The sequence below is a fragment of the Notolabrus celidotus genome, chromosome 22 (assembly GCF_009762535.1).
Source record: "Notolabrus celidotus isolate fNotCel1 chromosome 22, fNotCel1.pri, whole genome shotgun sequence".
NCBI lineage: Eukaryota > Metazoa > Chordata > Actinopteri > Labriformes > Labridae > Notolabrus > Notolabrus celidotus.
In genome coordinates, this window is record NC_048293.1 from 14,648,968 (window position 1) to 14,665,965 (window position 16,998).

At 42.7% G+C, this 16,998-nt stretch overlaps 1 protein-coding gene across 3 annotated transcripts; it reads left to right on the forward strand.

Moving 5' to 3' along the window:
• The first annotated feature begins 2,179 nt into the window (after positions 1-2,179).
• atg2b (autophagy related 2B) lies at positions 2,180-16,622 on the forward strand. Of its 3 annotated transcripts, none has more exons than XM_034674585.1 (43): positions 2,180-2,429; positions 3,108-3,524; positions 3,618-3,780; positions 3,865-4,017; positions 4,106-4,208; positions 4,395-4,557; positions 4,639-4,818; positions 4,909-5,005; positions 5,103-5,267; positions 5,380-5,531; positions 5,783-5,894; positions 6,221-6,464; positions 6,583-6,745; positions 6,891-6,983; positions 7,076-7,264; positions 7,385-7,658; positions 7,744-7,852; positions 7,931-8,132; positions 8,647-8,789; positions 9,045-9,202; positions 9,306-9,481; positions 9,584-9,734; positions 10,060-10,262; positions 10,813-10,893; positions 10,999-11,105; positions 11,195-11,287; positions 11,368-11,438; positions 11,524-11,600; positions 11,681-11,851; positions 11,936-12,068; positions 12,158-12,357; positions 12,444-12,673; positions 12,767-12,884; positions 13,292-13,483; positions 13,561-13,662; positions 13,746-13,824; positions 13,908-14,118; positions 14,207-14,276; positions 14,358-14,440; positions 14,597-14,718; positions 14,857-15,011; positions 15,113-15,262; positions 15,345-16,622. In XM_034674585.1, the coding sequence occupies exons 2-43, from the start codon at positions 3,363-3,365 to the stop codon at positions 15,573-15,575; spliced, it is 6,231 nt and encodes a 2,076-aa protein (XP_034530476.1). In that variant the 5' UTR covers positions 2,180-2,429; positions 3,108-3,362; the 3' UTR covers positions 15,576-16,622. The 3 variants fall into 3 exon arrangements, with proteins under 3 accessions (XP_034530476.1, XP_034530477.1, XP_034530478.1); XM_034674586.1 differs by having other exon boundaries at positions 2,229-2,491; XM_034674587.1 differs by lacking the exon at positions 2,180-2,429 and adding an exon at positions 2,713-2,852.
• The last annotated feature ends 376 nt before the right edge of the window (positions 16,623-16,998 follow it).

Consider the following 16,998-nt stretch of genomic DNA (forward strand, 5'->3'; position numbering starts at 1 on the left):
ATTTTGTGTTTGTTTTCTGAATTACCGTAGTGTTTTCTGAATTAAGATAAGATGAGATAAGATATACTTTATTTGTTTCCAATTGGGGGAAATTCTTTTGTGGCAGCAGCTTACAACACAGGACAGGGGAATACAACAATGTACTTACATAGTTGAAAAATATAATAACAATAATAATAGCAATGACAAAGGTAAAATATAATATAATATAATAAAATAAAATAAAATGGAATAAAATAGAATAAAATAAAATAAAATGAAATGAAATAAAGTAAAATGAAATAAAATAAAATATGGCAACTACATCAGATGTATACACACTATGTACACTTCTATCTGATAAATAGATAAGGTAAGTTATTGCACGATAGAAATTGCACCAGGTTATTTTAAAACAAACATACACAGTATGAAGAACAGTGCGATTCAGATGGATACAGTAGTTATTTGTGAATGTGCCAAGTCACATAGTAACTTCCATGTAGTGGAATGAAAGACGAGAACATTTGATTAACGGGACACAGCAGTGCTGGTCCAGTTAATCATCTGTTCTCATCAATTACTGTAGTGTTTTCTGAATTGACGTTGTGTTTTCTGATTTGTAGTTGTGTTTTCTGAATTGCCGTTCTGATTTGCACTTCAGGGCTACGGTGGCCCTGAAGGACAAAACAAAATTACAAAATCAAAAAACACATTTACAAGAGGTGAGACAATTTTACAAACGGCAGAACACTTTTACCATTTCTGAAACAAATTTAGATTTATTTTTAACAGAAAGGGAATGTACCAAATACCGTAAGTGATCCGGGAGTGATCGAGTGAGGGATCATTTAGTTTGTTTGGATCAAGCAGCAACCTCCGGTCTCAAACGATGAAGCCCATTTGGAAGTGTTATAAACTGCAATACATCGAGAATCTTGAGGCTGGCTGCAGAAACCACATAGACATGAATGGGAAAAAGACGATCTTTGCAGCATTAATAAATATGTTTACTGCCGGGTTCAAAAAACGGCTTGTCCCTACGAAGCTAATCTCTCTATCGGCACACACTGTACAGGGTGAATTTTTTTTTTCTAACGTGATGGTTCAGAAGATATTTACCTTCCGAATTTTTGCCCAAATAAGGACATGACTGACTTGACTCCCGGTCGGGAACACATAGCTGTTGGCTAAGAGGCTCACACTATGTCACACTATGGCTGTTTCCGAAATCGCCTACTATACTAGCAGTACGTACTGATATGTCCAACATTCAGTATGTAGTAAGTAGTATGTGAACAAGAGCAAAATCTGCAGTATGCCAAAACTCCCCGGGTGTCTACTGATTCGGGAAAATATCTCAGTGTGCATCGGACCAGTCCGCCTCGCGTACTGTTTCCCATAATGCACAGCGCTCGCTCTGCTTTTTCTTTTTCCTCATTTTTTGACGGGAGGAAATCCGTTTTTGGGTGCTGTGAAAGTTATCAAATTACATATAAACCACTTCCTAACTTTTTAAATCATAAATGGATGCTAAATAAGCTTTTTATTTATCGGCTTCGCCGTTGTTTACTTCCGCTTTCCGAAAGCGGAAATCCAGCGAAGTCTGGCTCAGCATGCTGCATGACAGATCGGACAGAACAGTCATACTACATACTAAATTCAAATGCAGTATGTAGTAGGCAATACCTACTGCCTACTACATTAGTAAGTAGTATGTAGCAGGCCGTTTCGGAAACAGCCTATGTCTGGTTGAGTTCCGCATTTCCAATATGGCTGCCGCCGTCGATTGGCTTCAAAACAGCGCTCAGGAACATATGGGTGACGTCACGGATACTACGTCCATTATTTATACAGTTTATGGTCTGGATGGAGAGAAACCAAACAGAGTGACGTTTGGTACTGGTACTCCGTTTGGTACTGGATCACTTCCAGTGTTTGGTACATTCCCTTTCCGTTAAAAATGAATGTACACTTTTTTCAGGAATGGCAAAAGTGTTCAGACTTTGGAAAATTAGCTCACCGCTTGTAAATGTGTTTTTTTTTTTTTTTTTTTGTAAATTTGTTTTCTTAAATGTAAATTTGTTTTAGCCTTGGTAAAAGTGTTTTGATTATGTAATTTTGTTTTCTTAATGTACATTTGTTTTCGAAAATATTATTTTTTTTTGTCCTTCAGGGCCACCGTAGCGTTCAGTCAAATGAGAAGAATAGAAACCTGTTGAGAGTCAAATGTATGAACAGGCTAAAAACACATTAATGCACGACCTGCCTTGTCCTTCAGTGTGCCTGAAGTATTTCTGACTAACAACTTTAAAAAAAATGAATCCACTAACTGTCCCATGAGCTATACTTCCGCCATATTGCGACGTCATGGACTAATCCCTCCCAGGAGTGTGTGGGCTGAATTGGTGCGGAGTCATGAAAGTGTTTGTAAACAACTCAGTCAGAAGGTAACTTATTGACAGCACTACTATTAGCATCTCTGCCACGTACTCAAGAGTGTCTGCAAATGGTTCGTGCATGAATATGGACTTAGTTGTGCTCGTGTACTTGTCACATGTGAGGGTAGAAGGTTTGAGAAATGTTGTGTTTAGGGGTTACCTAGCAGGCTAACTAGCAAGGCATGTACAGCTGCAAGCCTAGCATGACGTTAGCTGGCTATGCTAATGTTGTTGGAGAGCTTCATGTGCCAGCTAGCGGTACTAGCATCACACTAGCTAGCCGGCTAGTTAGCTAAGTAACATGCCTTTGTCTAGCCAGCATTCAAAGCGAAGCCACCGTCTGTTCACAACATGACAGCTCTGTTTTAGCAAACATGGCTTAGAGTAGCTTTTGAGTAGCAAGGCTTTGGCATGCTGTTGGTTATTTCGCAAGTGCGTTTGGCTGGTTTACACTGGCTCTCAAATATAAACCTAAGCGTAGAATAACACATAGGTTGTCGGGACATTAAGTGCAACTATAACATTATTATGGTGCTAATACGATGATTTATGAATTTCCTGTGTTAAACTGACGCGTGAATGGACCTAGTTGTTTTTGTCTGTGTTGTATGTAAACATATTGTGTAAAGCCTCATGTTGTCTCGTGTCAAATTACAAAGCAGGCACCATATGTTTGTCTTTCAACAGGCGAAGCAAACTGGAGTCGGACCGCTGCTACCACATATCCCTGAGTGTCAACACATCCTCCAAAGTGTCCCTAATCTTGGGATATGAAGGGTGTTTGAGCTCACGCTTCCTCAATGTCTTTAAGCCAACAGGATGACACAGCTGTAACACCAGCGACCAATTCAGAGCTGTTTCATTAGCTACTGCTGAGCATTCTGGTCACAGAGCATCCAAATCCCTTTCATTATCTGTGCGCAGCTCACCTGTTGACTTAAGATGCCTTGGCCATTTTCTGAGTCTATCAAGAAGAGGGCATGCAGGTACCTCTTGCATCGGTACCTCGGGAACTTTCTACAGGAGAAGCTGAGCCTGGATCAGCTCAGTTTAGACCTCTATCAAGGCACTGGGTCACTTGCACAAGTGCCACTGGATAAATGGGTATGTTTAGTGTCACCTTTATGGCAGAACATTTAGCAGACCTTAATACTTGCTTGAATTAAGTGGAACTCATAATTATTTCTTGTTCCTCAGTCACTCAATGAACTCCTTGAAACAGCAGATGCCCCTTTTGAGGTAATCGCAGGGTTTATCCAGACAATTTCTCTAACGGTCCCATGGGCAGCCCTGCTGCAAGAAAACTGTGCCCTCGAGGTCAAGGGTTTGGAGATGGTGCTCAGACCAAGACCAAGAGTTGGTAAGGAGCCACTCCACTATGTGTCACTACAACATCATCTGTGAGAAAAGTAAATAACTGTCTCACTGCTTTCATTTCCTCCAGCATCTGGTACAGAGCCCATGTACTGGTCCAGTTTCATGACGAGTAGCATGCAGCTTGCCAAAGAATGTCTGAGCCAGAAACTCACTGATGATATGGGGGAGAGCTTCCAGCCTTTTGAGGGTTTAGAGAAGTTTGCAGAGACTATAGAGACAGGTATGTTGTGTCCTTACTGTGGAGCAAAATGTAAAAAAGGCATGCTAGTATTCTGTGAAACATTGTCCTTAAACTTTATATCTTTCAGTTCTGAGAAGAGTAAAAGTGACATTTTTGGATACTGTTCTCCGAGTTGAACACATTCCAGAAAATTCAAAAACTGGAATGGCTCTTGAGATCCGAATCAGCAAGTACGTTTTTGTTTAAAATGACAGCAGACACTTTCCAGAATGTAGTAAACATTTTTCAGCACCAGAGCTGTTTTATGCCATTATCATGTTTTATATTTCATAGTGAATCTTCAATCATTCTGAAAGTCATTTGTGTGATAAGTGGAAACTTCTTGTTGAGTTAAGCGTGTGCTGTGTTGCTTTCAGGATTGTTTACTGTGATGAGACAGACGAGGAGACTTCGAGTGTGAACGTGCACCAGCCAACCACATTTGCACATAAAAACTTGCAGATGGAAGGCATCACTTTGTTTTGGGATGAGTTTTCAGATGTGTCTCGTGCGGGTTGTAAATCTTCACCCACTCAAACGGTTGGTTTGTGTAGCGTATGATTAAAATCTGATAAAAGACGTGTATGCATAAGCAGCGTCATAAATATTTTATTTTTGCAGGAAACTGAGCCAAAACTCTCGCCAAGCTGGAATCCCAAAATAATTTGTGAGCCTCACCCCCAGTTCACGGAGCCGGTGTCCTCTACGACACCGTTTGAACCTGTGCAGATTGGGAGCCTCGGTGGTAAAATCGAGTTGTCCCTCACTCTAAAAAACAACTTAGCTATGCCTGGAGCAAAGGTAACCTACTGTGAAAGTTCTTGATAAGTGACTTTGTGATGAGCTCGATGTGATTGCTTTTAACAATGTTTCTCATTCTTTGTTCCTCAGCTGGATGTTGTTGGACATATTGATACTGTTATTGTTCTGCTGTCCCCTCGGCAAGTTCATCTCCTTTTAGACTTGTTTGGAGCTTTCTCTGGTGGAGGTGAGCCCCCTCTGATAGTAGATGATGGTAAATGTCTCAAACATAAGAGGAGTTCAGTTACAGAGTGTATCTATTCTTTGTTATTGTTTCTGTGAAGGTGCACAGGAATGGGCTAAGGACAGAAAGAGCCGACCCATGCAGCAGGAGGACGAGTATCGGCTCCATATGGAGCTGAACCGCTGTCTGAAGAAGGACAGCGCTGTGCCAGGAACAGACCCAGACCTCTTCGACAGCCAGACCACCAGAACTGTGTCGAGTCGAGGTTGGACTAGAACACAATCCTTTAACTGAACCTGCCTCAGACATTAGATGTGATGAAATAATGAAAATCATTCTTGCTTTCTCTTTTTTAATCATATCTGTGGGCGGTGTAGATGATGTGTTCTTCTCCATGGCGGACATGGACATGTCTCACAGCCTGTCATCTCTCCCTCCTCTGGGTGAACCACCCACCGTTGATCTGGATTTGTCCCTTAATAGCAACTACTCTGCCTCTCCTGTAGAATCCCCATCTGGAAACCCAACAGTAAGAAATCAGCTGTTTTACTTCTGGCATGAGGAGACATAGAAATATAATGCAGGTGAATGTAAAGGTTGGTGGTGGTCTCATTACTCTATTAGATCCTGAATTTTGCAGAGAATGCTGTACAATGGAAATGAGTCTTTATATGAAGAAACTTAGAGGTATATAGATTACTATTTTCAACAAGGGTATTTAAATGGTGGCTAAATTAACTCTGTTACCTAGATTGATTGTTATCGTATCTGTGTTTGTAGAATCTGTGGGATGAGTACATGGATGTACCTCGGCAAAGAGAGAAGCAGACAAGCGAAACTCCAGTCCAGTCCAGAGATTCACAGATCCCTCACAAGTTACTGAGACAAACTTGTAAGTATCACATTGTCTCTCTGTGTTCTACCTTATAGTTTCATTCCTGTTCCATTCAGGCCATTTACCTAAAAAAGGAAAAGGAGTTTGCAGCTACGTTCAAAGAAAAGATAACATCAGCATAACTCTCTGATTAGATCTGTATCTGAGCAGACAGCTACAGGGGTGATACAGAGTTGTACTACCACTGATAAAGTTAAGATCTGTATCTGTGGTTGTTGAAATGATTATAAGTAAACATTCGGCTCTATGAAAGCACTCACTCAGTTCTTGGAATATCTCTTCACCTCAGTAAAAGTTGAATATCTGTCTTTGTTGTTTTTCAGCCCATCCATCCAAAACACACGGGGATGAGTCCAGGCCAGAGCTGGTGCTGAAGTTGACTCTCAGTAGCCTGGCTGTCTCAGTCCTCCACATTGACCCACTGCCACCACCAGATGCTAGTCCCAGTCCTCTTGGCCCCATGGCTGCACACTTCTTCAGCATGGTTGGCCCAGGTCAACTCGCCCCGTCTGCTTTCCTCCAGTCCCGCACAGTGTTCAACCAGGCTTGCCCCCATGACCATCTCAGGTACTGTTTCATTTTCAATTCCTATTTTGCAAGGTTAAACTTTATTTCATGTTTGAGCATATGGTCGGACAGATTTGTCATTTTAAGTAGAATATCTGAAGTGATCTTCCGTATGCAGATTTGTAGGCCAGGGCCTGAAGATAAACTACGAGCACTGTCAGGGATCCAGCGTGCGGACGTTCAGCACTGACGTGTCCCTCAACCAGATGGAGTTTCTGGAGTGCCTGTTCCCCTCTGAGGCTGTCATTGGAGGCTCCCAAAGAGGCATTCAATACACAGAGGTCAGAGTTTTAAGCCTGAGCTGGGCACATGTTAACTGCGCTGAGCTTGTTCAGTCTAATGCTGCATACAAGTTCAGTGCTCCTGAATGTTGCAGATGGCATGATATTAAAAGTGTTTCTCATTAGCTTCTCTGTCACACCTCAGCTCCTGACATTTGACACCACAGCCAGTAGTGACGCACCGCTTCCCACCTGCCTTCACCTGCTTTACAAACAGGCTGAGCGCAGAGGCCCTCAGGTAATGGCGCTTCTTAGTTTTATGTGAACACACAGCACTTAATCCACAACATGTGGGCTTCCACTCAGTCAATATTTTGGTTCTCTGTGCAGGGAGGCCAAGTGCGCCTCAGCACCATCCCCAGGAAAGCTGAGATCCAGGTGGAGCTGGGTCCTGTGCGCTGTGAGCTGGATATTAGCATCGTAGACAGGCTAAACTCGTTGCTACAACCTCAGAAGTTGGCAACCACAGAGCTGATGGCGTCCCATTTGTACACATCCTATAATAAACATGTCAGCTTGGTAAGGCAGTCTTGAGATTTATTCATGTCAATGTAGATGCCACTGTCTCAAAAGCTGGAGATTCATTGGCTCTAAACTTTGTCTATTTTCCTGATGTGTCTTTTTAAACTCATTACACAGCATAAAGCCTTCACAGAGGTTTTCCTTGATGACAGCCACACTCCTACCAACTGTCACGTATCGCTGACTGTCAGCGCCCCGCTGCTGGGCCTTGCAGTGCGCTTCCCCATCCCAGACCTGCGCTCAGATCAGGAAAGGGGCCCCTGGTTCAAGAAGTCCCTGCAGAAGGAAGTTCTACACCTGGAGCTGGAGGACCTAGAAATGAAGACAGAGTTCATGGGTGGTAGCTCCCCAGACCAAACCAAAATGGAGCTCACCTTCAGGGAGCTGATTGGTATGATGACTTAAGTGGAAAAAAGCATTCCCAAGAGTTTTTCCAGCTATTGCTTCTAAACTTTTTTTTTTTTTTCGCTTTACAGGGAAGTTTCAGGAGGAGCCGGATCAACCAGCCGCAAGGTTCCTCAGAGTGTCTCACACCATGGACGGAGACATGACATCATCTGAAAGTGTCAAATTTGATTGGCCGAGGTGAGTTAGACTAACCAACCTCAAACTTATCAGTCCACCCAGCTTCACCTCTCAGTGGTATTTTATCTCTCTGAGCAGGGTTGTGCTGAAGATGAACCCCACAGCTGTCCACTCAATCCTGGAGCGGGTGACAGCTGAAGATGACGAAGGGGCTGAAGACCATTCTCTAGAAGAGGAAGAGGAGGAAGGAGCCGCTCATTCACTGAAGGATGTGTGTGACTTTGGGAAACCTGAGCCGTCACCCTTTTCTTCAAGAAGGGTGATGTATGAGAATGAAGAGGTAGGCCTTAAGAAACGCATTCATCCAAACACTACAACAGGAGTATAACAGATATATTATGACTTCTTTAGGTGTTGAAGTGAAGTAGTTTTACTTTAGAACACTGACTAAATGCAGCTGTGTTTAGATGTAAGCCGCATGTAAATGTACCACCTAGTTATTTTTTTACAGAAGCTGTCTTTGTTTTACCTTTCAATCTCAAACTGTACCCAATTTAACCATCATTGCATGGAAATGACTACGCTTCACAAAAAGAGTGAAAAAAAAACTCTCTGTTGTCTCAGTTTTAATGATGTGTCGCACGACAGCAGGTGGACTCTGTGCAGGTGGATAAATTTGCATTCAGAGGCGAGGGTATCCTCAGGTCGACGCATTAGGATGTGCGACAGATGCATCATTATGCAAACAGCAACACATGCTCTGCTTTGCATCTCAAACCTGTTGACAGACCAGCTGGTTATGAACCCCTGTTATGAAAATCTTGTTTCCAATGTTGGTTTTGTTTTAATTCCAGATGGTTATACCTGGTGATGTCGCAGAGATGACTGAGTTCCAGGAGAAAACCATGAACAACTCGCGCTTTATCCTTGAGTTGTGTTTCCCCAATGTGCAATTAGTTCTTCCGAGCAAGGCATTTTATGAAAAACTCCACAACAGGTATGGAATTTGTACGATCAGATTTGCTATAAAAACAGCAAATGATTGAGAAATACTGAAAGCTTTGGAGCAGCTCTGAAGTTTTTTCCCCATTTAATGTCCATGAAACATAAACAAGTTTGCAGATGCTCAATCAAAAGTTTTGTTGACGACCAGCTAAAATAAAGTAATAAATAATAAAAACTGTCAACTTTATACCTCATAAGCCAGTAAAGCACCTTGTTTCTTACATATTTTATATTTTATATATTCAAGAATAAACAATGATCTGCTGCTGTGGGAGCCCACTGCTCCATCCCCAGTGGAGACAGTGGAAAGCATGCCATATGGAGTCGGACTCTCTGTCGCCAGTCAGCTGATCAACACTTACTCTAAAGACAGCTTCAGCCAGTTCCGCTCTACAGGTCCAGAGGGTAAGAGAACAAAGCATCTTTCTCTTGTGTCAAGCTCTTCTTACCCGAATACAAATGAAGTAATTTTAAAGCTTCATAAACATGCTTCATGTTCTGCTTTAAGATGAGACCAGCGGCTCCGAGGAGGAGACCATGCACTATTACTGTCCTGCGTCTGATCTGGGCCACAGATCACGCAAGAAGAAAAAACCCAAAGCCCAGTGCAAGACCTCCCAGAGTTTGTTCTCTGTCATCCTCAGTGTCAATCATGGTCTGGTGTCTCTTCAAACTAATGCAAAGGTTAGCTCACCTCTTTTTTTTTTAATATCACTCAGTATCACACAGACACATTTTAACATGTTTGCTTCATGATTTTGATATCATTTCTTTTTCTCGTTCCAGAAGGAGGATAAAACTGTTCTGAAAAACAAACATGGGGAGTTCTGGTTAGAGGTGAAAAACGCTGTGCTGTTCAGCGTGACGCAGTATGAAGGCTATAAAGACCAACACTACATCTGCTTCCACACCAGTAATGTTTGCATGTATCATCAAGGTAAACCAGCTGCACATTTTTAATCCAACATTACTTTGTGTTACCTTAAAATGTATTGTGCAATACTGTAAGACTATTCTATGTCTACATCAGAGTCCTGCATGGAGTCAGGTACCCAACAGGCTACCTGCAAAACATTCTGTTACACCTCAAAAGATGTAAAATCACAGGTTTGGGCATGGGTAAAAATGCAGGCAGGTAGCAGGTGAGTTAAGTGCAGGCTGTAAGATTGGACCTGTATAGGACTCTGATATACATCCCCTGTTGTAAGGACACCTATGCCCCTATGCCTCTTTGACTCATGAGTCACTGTTCGTCTGTTCAGGACTCATGGATGGAGGCACCTCTGTCTCAGAAACCAAGTTGCCATGCAGGACACATCCCCACTGGTTAGAGCCGACTATCTACCAATCAGAGACGTCCCCTGAGAGATCATCAACTCCTTCAGAGGGCATCGGTCTAGAAGCCCGCAGCATGGTGTCTGTCGCTGTCAAAATCTCATCACAGAGCGCAGAACGCAATGTCAAGGTAGAGTACTCAAATCACTGACGGGCAAATGTGAGATATGTTCAGATTCTCCCCAGAGTAATGTTCAGATTTGATATGCATCATGTGACCCTTTGATGGGATTCAGCCTCTAACCAGACGCTGGAGGTGTTTATAAGATAGAGGTTAAAATTGACTTCTTACATAGCTCCAATTTATCTCATGAGAATCAATTGTTCAAGACAGTCCTGGCATGCTGCTGTTGTAGACTTTTGATCTCAGAAGACCACCATGTGATCTCATTTATCCAGTAGATGGATATATAGTCTGTGCTTTTTGAAGTCGGGACCATTCAGATTCTACACCCGTACTATAGCAGTCAAATTAAAGGCACCTCTGACATCACTGATATGCTGGGAAAAAACAGGCATTAGTTATATTTTGATACTGAATTATCTCAAAAATCCCACCTCAATAGCATCTGTTTCAACCCAGATTTGGTGTATTACCACAATCAGACAAACAGTCCTCTTACTAAGCAGATCTTTGTCTGGATTGAATCGAGCATCTTGACTTGTTCTTTTTCATGCAGGAGTTTCTGGTTGCTGTCGGAGTGAGAGGAGCCACACTCCAGCACAGAGTGGTCCCTCCCAGCTTGGGCTGGTACGACCAGGTAGGAGTAACCACTTAACTATATCTTCTACGAAATGTATTTGTTAGATTGCTTTTCACCTAAGGAGCATATAATAATCCTGTATTTGTAACCTGTGCTCAACAGGTTGTTGACTTTCTGAATGTCTCTGATGAGCCTGTGTTGGGTTACGCCCCGCCAACGTCTGTTGCTACTCTGCATTTACACCTGTGGAGCTGCTCTCTAGACTACAGGTGGAGTATACTTCAGACCTCTGCAGACATAATGAGATATTTTACCCAAATGTGCATTCTCATATGGCTTTTCTTCTTCTCTTGAACAGACCTCTTTACCTGCCACTCAGATCACTGCTGGTTGTAGAGACTTTCAGCATCTCCAGCAGTGTTTCATTAGACCACTCGTCCTCAACACTCAGGTATGAAAGGGCTGTTTGAATCTTAATATCGAGGTGTTAGTCAAGTTGTTTTTCTGCTGATAGTGAAATTTTGTTTGCAGGATCATTTTGGACGAAGCGGCTCTCTTCCTCTCAGACAAGAGCAACGCTGTCTCAGTCAATCTAGCCCATGGTAAGTTGACTGCAGCAATTGTTGCAAAGGGAGCTTCTTGAAATGTTTTCCAGCGGCTTTCACAAATGTTTGATATTTCTTACAGACTATGTCCAAGTGGTTGACATGGGAACACTGGAGTTAAGGATTACAGCAGTCAAACCTGGAGTGGATGGAAAATTGGTGAGATATCTGCTGCTAAATGATGTTATCTTTGTAAACTGAATTTGTTCCTGATCATTTATCTGTCCTTTGCTTTACAGTCAGAGCCCAGATTTGAACTGCGCTGCTCCAGCGATGTTATCCACATCAGAACGTGTTCCGACTCCTGCGCTGCGCTCATGAATCTCATCCAGTATGTAGCCAGCTATGGAGACTTACTGCCACCTTCAGAACCAGAGACCAAGCACAGCAGCACTGCACAAAGATCCAAGGTCAGCACTGATTCACACGAGCAAGAAGTACAAAAATACTCCAGGTTTTAAAACACTGCTTACTTTGAGTGTATGTTTGGACAGGTTGAGTTTCCTAGCAGACCCACATCTCAGACCCCACTGCTTGCTGAGACTGAGCAGCAGATGCTGCAGGATCTGATGAGCGAAGCGATGGAGGAGACTGACGGGCAGCATGCACCAGGGCTGCAGCAGAACGGTGCAGACTTTGCTCGGTTTAGATCAAAGATTTCCGCTCCATGTGGAGTAAAACCTAACAAGCTTTGATTCTGTTTCACACATCTATAGGGGCCAATGAGGAACTAAATCAAGACCACGACCCACCCCGCTCTGACCTGTTCTTGTTCCCTGATGAAAGTGGAAATGTCACACAAGATTCAAGCCCCACCTATCCCATGCTTCACTCTCCTCTCATCACTCCGGTCCCTACGCTAGCTCAAGAGACGGATGACTTTTGCATCCTGGAGACCCCGGGTTCAAGAGGAGAGGTAACTGTACTTTTTCATATATTTATAACTACAGGATGCAGAGAGTAAAAGTTTGTTTTGCTCACAGTCAATGAAATGTGTTGCAGGATCTTGATCAGGAACCAGTGGTTAAGCTGCTTACCTCAGACACTGTTGAAATCAAAGATGATCACTTCAGCCAGCCTCTTTATGGAAGTGACTCCAGCCGTGGCGCCTTGAACTTTCCCATCCCAGAGGTACGGTACCTTATCAAGGAGATCTCTGTCATCTGGCACCTCTACGGAGGCAAAGACTTTGGGAGTACGGCTTTCACAGCGTCACCTGCCAGAAGTCGGGGGTGAGTCTTTCAGCTAGATAACTGTAGAAACAATTTTTTTATGTGCATGTTGAGAAAAGCTTGTTTAATATTTGTCATATTCTCATTTTGCAGGTCTACACCCCACAGCTCGCCCTCTCAAACACCAGTGAGGCAAGCCAAGACTTCAGGACGCACAGGTGGAGGAAAAGGGAGGAACCCAGACGTCCTGATGGAGATACAGCTCAGCAAGGTGAAATGTTTACACTGACACCCTCATGAGGATAACGTAGATACTAGTGATGTCTACAATCAATCGAGTATCGACTTTTCTGACTGTATGTCCGCGGAGATTATGACCTTGCTCCACACGTTGATAGTCAGGGAGTTTACATTTTGTACACCTCAATACGATCCGTAGCTATTCAATACTGTCACTTATATATATTTTGTCGTGAAGGAAAATTTGATTCAGGGGAAAAAACGCATTTGGCATTGTTTTTGACAGACAACGTTAAAATTTTTTGTAATGATTAATCGATAATTGATAGTTAACATTTCCAAAGATCGATCACGGAAAATAGTTGAAATTTACATCCCTAGTAGATGCTTAGGGTACTTCTTTACAATTAATACATTTTTCATGCATCTCTTCTTTAGCTGAGATTTCAGCATGAGGTGTACCCGCAGACCCAGGTTTCTTCTGGGCCGGCGATGGATCAGCCCGTGTCCCGGCAGGTGTTTGTCGTGCAGGACTTGGAGATTCGAGACAGACTGGCTACCTCACAAATGAACAAATTCCTGTATTTGTATTCAAGCAAGGAAATGCCCCGGAAAGCTCATTCCAACATGGTGAGCACACACATACGCATACATTTACTGAGTCAAAACTTGACCTGTTGTAACCTCTTGTGTGCTTTTGGTTTTAGTTGACCGTGAAGGCGCTGCACATGTGTCCTGAGTCAGGCCAGGCGCCACAGGAGTGTTGTCTGCGTGTTTCCCTGATGCCTCTACGGCTCAATATTGATCAAGTAAATAAATCCTACTCATATTTCCACATAAATGTATAAAACAAGCACTCACTGACAGTGTTGTTTTGGTTTTTTTTTTGCAGGATGCCCTCTTCTTCTTGAAGGATTTCTTCACTAGTCTTTCTACTGAAGTGGAGTTCTTCTCTCCTCCTGCCCAAGAAGGTAAAACTCATTTTGTTAAAGCACCTCTACGTTAACCCTCTTTTTCATTCACTGCAGCCTGATCTTTTTATTTTTCCCCTCAGCCGTCTGTGTTTCCACAAAAAAAGTGTCCGTTCCAGAGATCTCCTGCAGCTTCACGAAGCACACAGGCAGCAGCCAGGACCCGGCCCCGATCATCTCAGTTCCGGCTCAGAGACGCCTGAGCCACAATGGATTCTCCACATCAGGCAGGGACGAAGTGAACGACAGTGACGCCTCTGCTGCTCCCTTCACAGACCAGCCGATCTTCTTTAGGTCAGTGTGGAATACTTAGTCATGAAACCTCTTTGAAAATGTAACTAAACTGCTAGTTTGCATTTTTGATGATTTGTTTTTCTTACAGGGAGTTTCGATTTACCTCTGAGGTTCCCATCCGCTTAGATTACCATGGGAAACATGTTTCAATGGAGCAGGTACATACTGAATAGAGCTATGTATTGATGCTACATTATTGTCTGTGCTTTATTCATGATTTTTGTACTGCTTTGTTTCAGGGAACATTTGCAGGAATCATTATCGGGTTGACGCAGCTGAATTGCTCGGAGCTAAAACTGAGGCGCTTGTGCTATCGACAAGGGTATGTTTATCTACATGTACAAAATAAAAACCGTATCACTAGTCATAGTCATGGAGAAATTTTGATTTGTCAACCATAAATCAAATCCCTGTCATATATGCAATACAGAGAAGCAGCCATCATCCCCAGGAAACTAACACATGTCTGGTGTTTCAGATTATTAGGTGTGGATAAACTGTTCTCCTATGCAATAAACGAGTGGCTTAATGACATCAAGAAGAACCAGCTTCCAGGATTATTGGGTGGAGTGGGACCGATCCACTCTCTGGTACAGTTAGGTAAGTGGACACATTTTCTGATCCTAGTTGCAGTCATCAGTCATTGTGGAGGGTTTGTCTCAACCTACATGTTATAGTTATATAAAGCAATGTGCATGTGTAATCAACGAAAAACCTCATGATTCGTTGTCTGTTCAGTTCAGGGATTCAGGGATTTGGTGTGGCTGCCGATTGAGCAGTACAGGAAGGACGGTCGGATAGTCCGAGGATTTCAGCGCGGCACTGCCTCCTTTGGAACTTCCACCGCCATGGCTGCTCTGGAGCTCACCAACAGGATGGTGCGGACCATCCAGGTAAACTTTCCTCTCCATTGTTGTTAAAATTTTGTGCACTTTTTTGGTAAAGCCTTTACAAGGCATCAAGAATATCCGCTCTTTTGTTTTGTCATATTCAGGCAGCAGCTGAGACGGCGTACGACATGGTGTCACCTGTGCCTGACGAGAGAGACATGAAGAGGATAAAACGGTTCTCCCATTATGGACTGGCTCATCAGCCTGTGGACCTGAGAGAAGGTGTAGCTAAAGCCTATACTGTGGTCAAAGAGGTAAGACAAACAGAGAAGCTGTTTTTAATTCATGGACAGTGATGGAAAGAAACTATATTAAATGAGGATGTTTGATCTGCAGGGAATCACAGACACAGCGCTGACCATCTACGATACTGCCACCCGGGAACACGAGCAGCGAGGTATGACTGGCGCAGTGGGTGGAGTCCTCCGCCAGCTGCCACCAGCAGTGGTCAAACCCCTCATTATGGCCACTGAAGCCACCTCTAATGTCCTGGGTGGGATGAGGAACCAGATTCATCCTGATGCACGGCAGGAGGAGTCTCAGAAATGGAGGCAGGGCGAGGAGTGATTCTTGATGCCATTTGTTACCTGAAACCATGACTGTGCAGAAGTAACAGCTGCTGAAAATGATGGCAACTTTCCACAGAGCATTATTGAAGACATCTCAGAGGGGCGTTTGAGCCCCGATGTAAATACAACACGGTTCATCTCGTGGCAATTTGAGCTACTGTGATTCAGCTTGTGTCAGTTCCCTCACAGTGCCTTCATGGTTATCAGCAATTACCCACTGTACGTTTTATCAAAGGGATGTATGACGAGTGAACCATAAGAGCCACATTCTGTCTTAATGTGGTTGATGTTCTGTTGTGGATAGTCAATGGCATTCAAATGTAAAAATCATAGCAATGAAGAAATAGGCTGCTGTCTCATGAGGCGCAAACATTAGCTTTGTTCTCAAACAGCTATGTTTACAAGTTGTGTGTTGTTGCGTTGTTGCCCTAAGCTATTTGGTGTCAACACTAATATTCTAGTTGTAATGACCCATAATTTATATAAACTGCACTGTACGTGGGCCTTGGTATTGACTGTAAATATTCCTAATGTGTAACATTTCATGCAAATATAAGAGTACAAGTGTAGAAACTGAATGTGTGTCCACAGTGTAAAGTTAAGCACTTTTAAGTGACTAGAAGGTTACTTTCTTAAATGAATGACAGATGGGAGAATCGCCCAAAATTGTTATTAAGTTTTGCAAACTTATTTTGAGCTGTGATCAATGTTGTGTGCATTTTGATAAAGCTACTGTGGAGAGTAGCTTGGTAAACCTTTTCAAATGTTTCATTTTGTCAGTCTGCTGCTCACATTTTCACCTTGACAGCACATGAAATTGTGCTGACTCTAAGTCTTGAAGAAAAGTCTTAAAATCCTGCGTACGGTTTTTTTTGTGTATGTTTGAATATTGATATTAAGCTTGAAGTTGTGTTGCAAACATTTGATTTGCTCATTTTGTTGTGTATGTGGCCAGGATAATATTTCTTGTACATAGGTGTACAGTTAAATTGAGGAATTTGTATTAAAGCATGGAAGGGAAATAAAAACAGTTAATTCCATCTGAGTAGAGTGTGGCTTGGTGAGATTTCTACATTTAAATCTCATTAACAAGAATTAAAAATATAAGGAAGAGCCTTCATTAAAAGGTTAGCTATATGCTTCAAAGACGGCTTTTATTCACCAAGCCTCAAGAGGTGTTTACAGCAGAGAGTATCACTGAGAACAGGCATGTCCAAAGTATGGCCCGGGGGCCAATCGCGGCCCAAAATCCATTCATTTATGGCCCCAAGCTTCCATCTTTAAATGCGTTATTTATAGCACAGAAATGAATCGCATTCTAAATCATCTGTACATTTTTAGTTTCTTTCAAGTGCACAAACAAAACTCAAGTCAATCCAGAAACGTCTCAAAAAGCTTCATATGGACTACTTGTATAAAGC

Bases quoted from the DNA above. Each gene is read 5' to 3' on its own strand.
- atg2b (XM_034674585.1), top strand. From the start codon at position 3,363: ATGCCTTGGCCATTTTCTGAGTCTATCAAGAAGAGGGCATGCAGGTAC. The intron at 7,853-7,930 runs GTGAGTTAGACT...CTCTCTGAGCAG, and splicing joins GTCAAATTTGATTGGCCGAG to GGTTGTGCTGAAGATGAACC. The intron at 11,288-11,367 runs GTATGAAAGGGC...TTTTGTTTGCAG, and splicing joins CACTCGTCCTCAACACTCAG to GATCATTTTGGACGAAGCGG.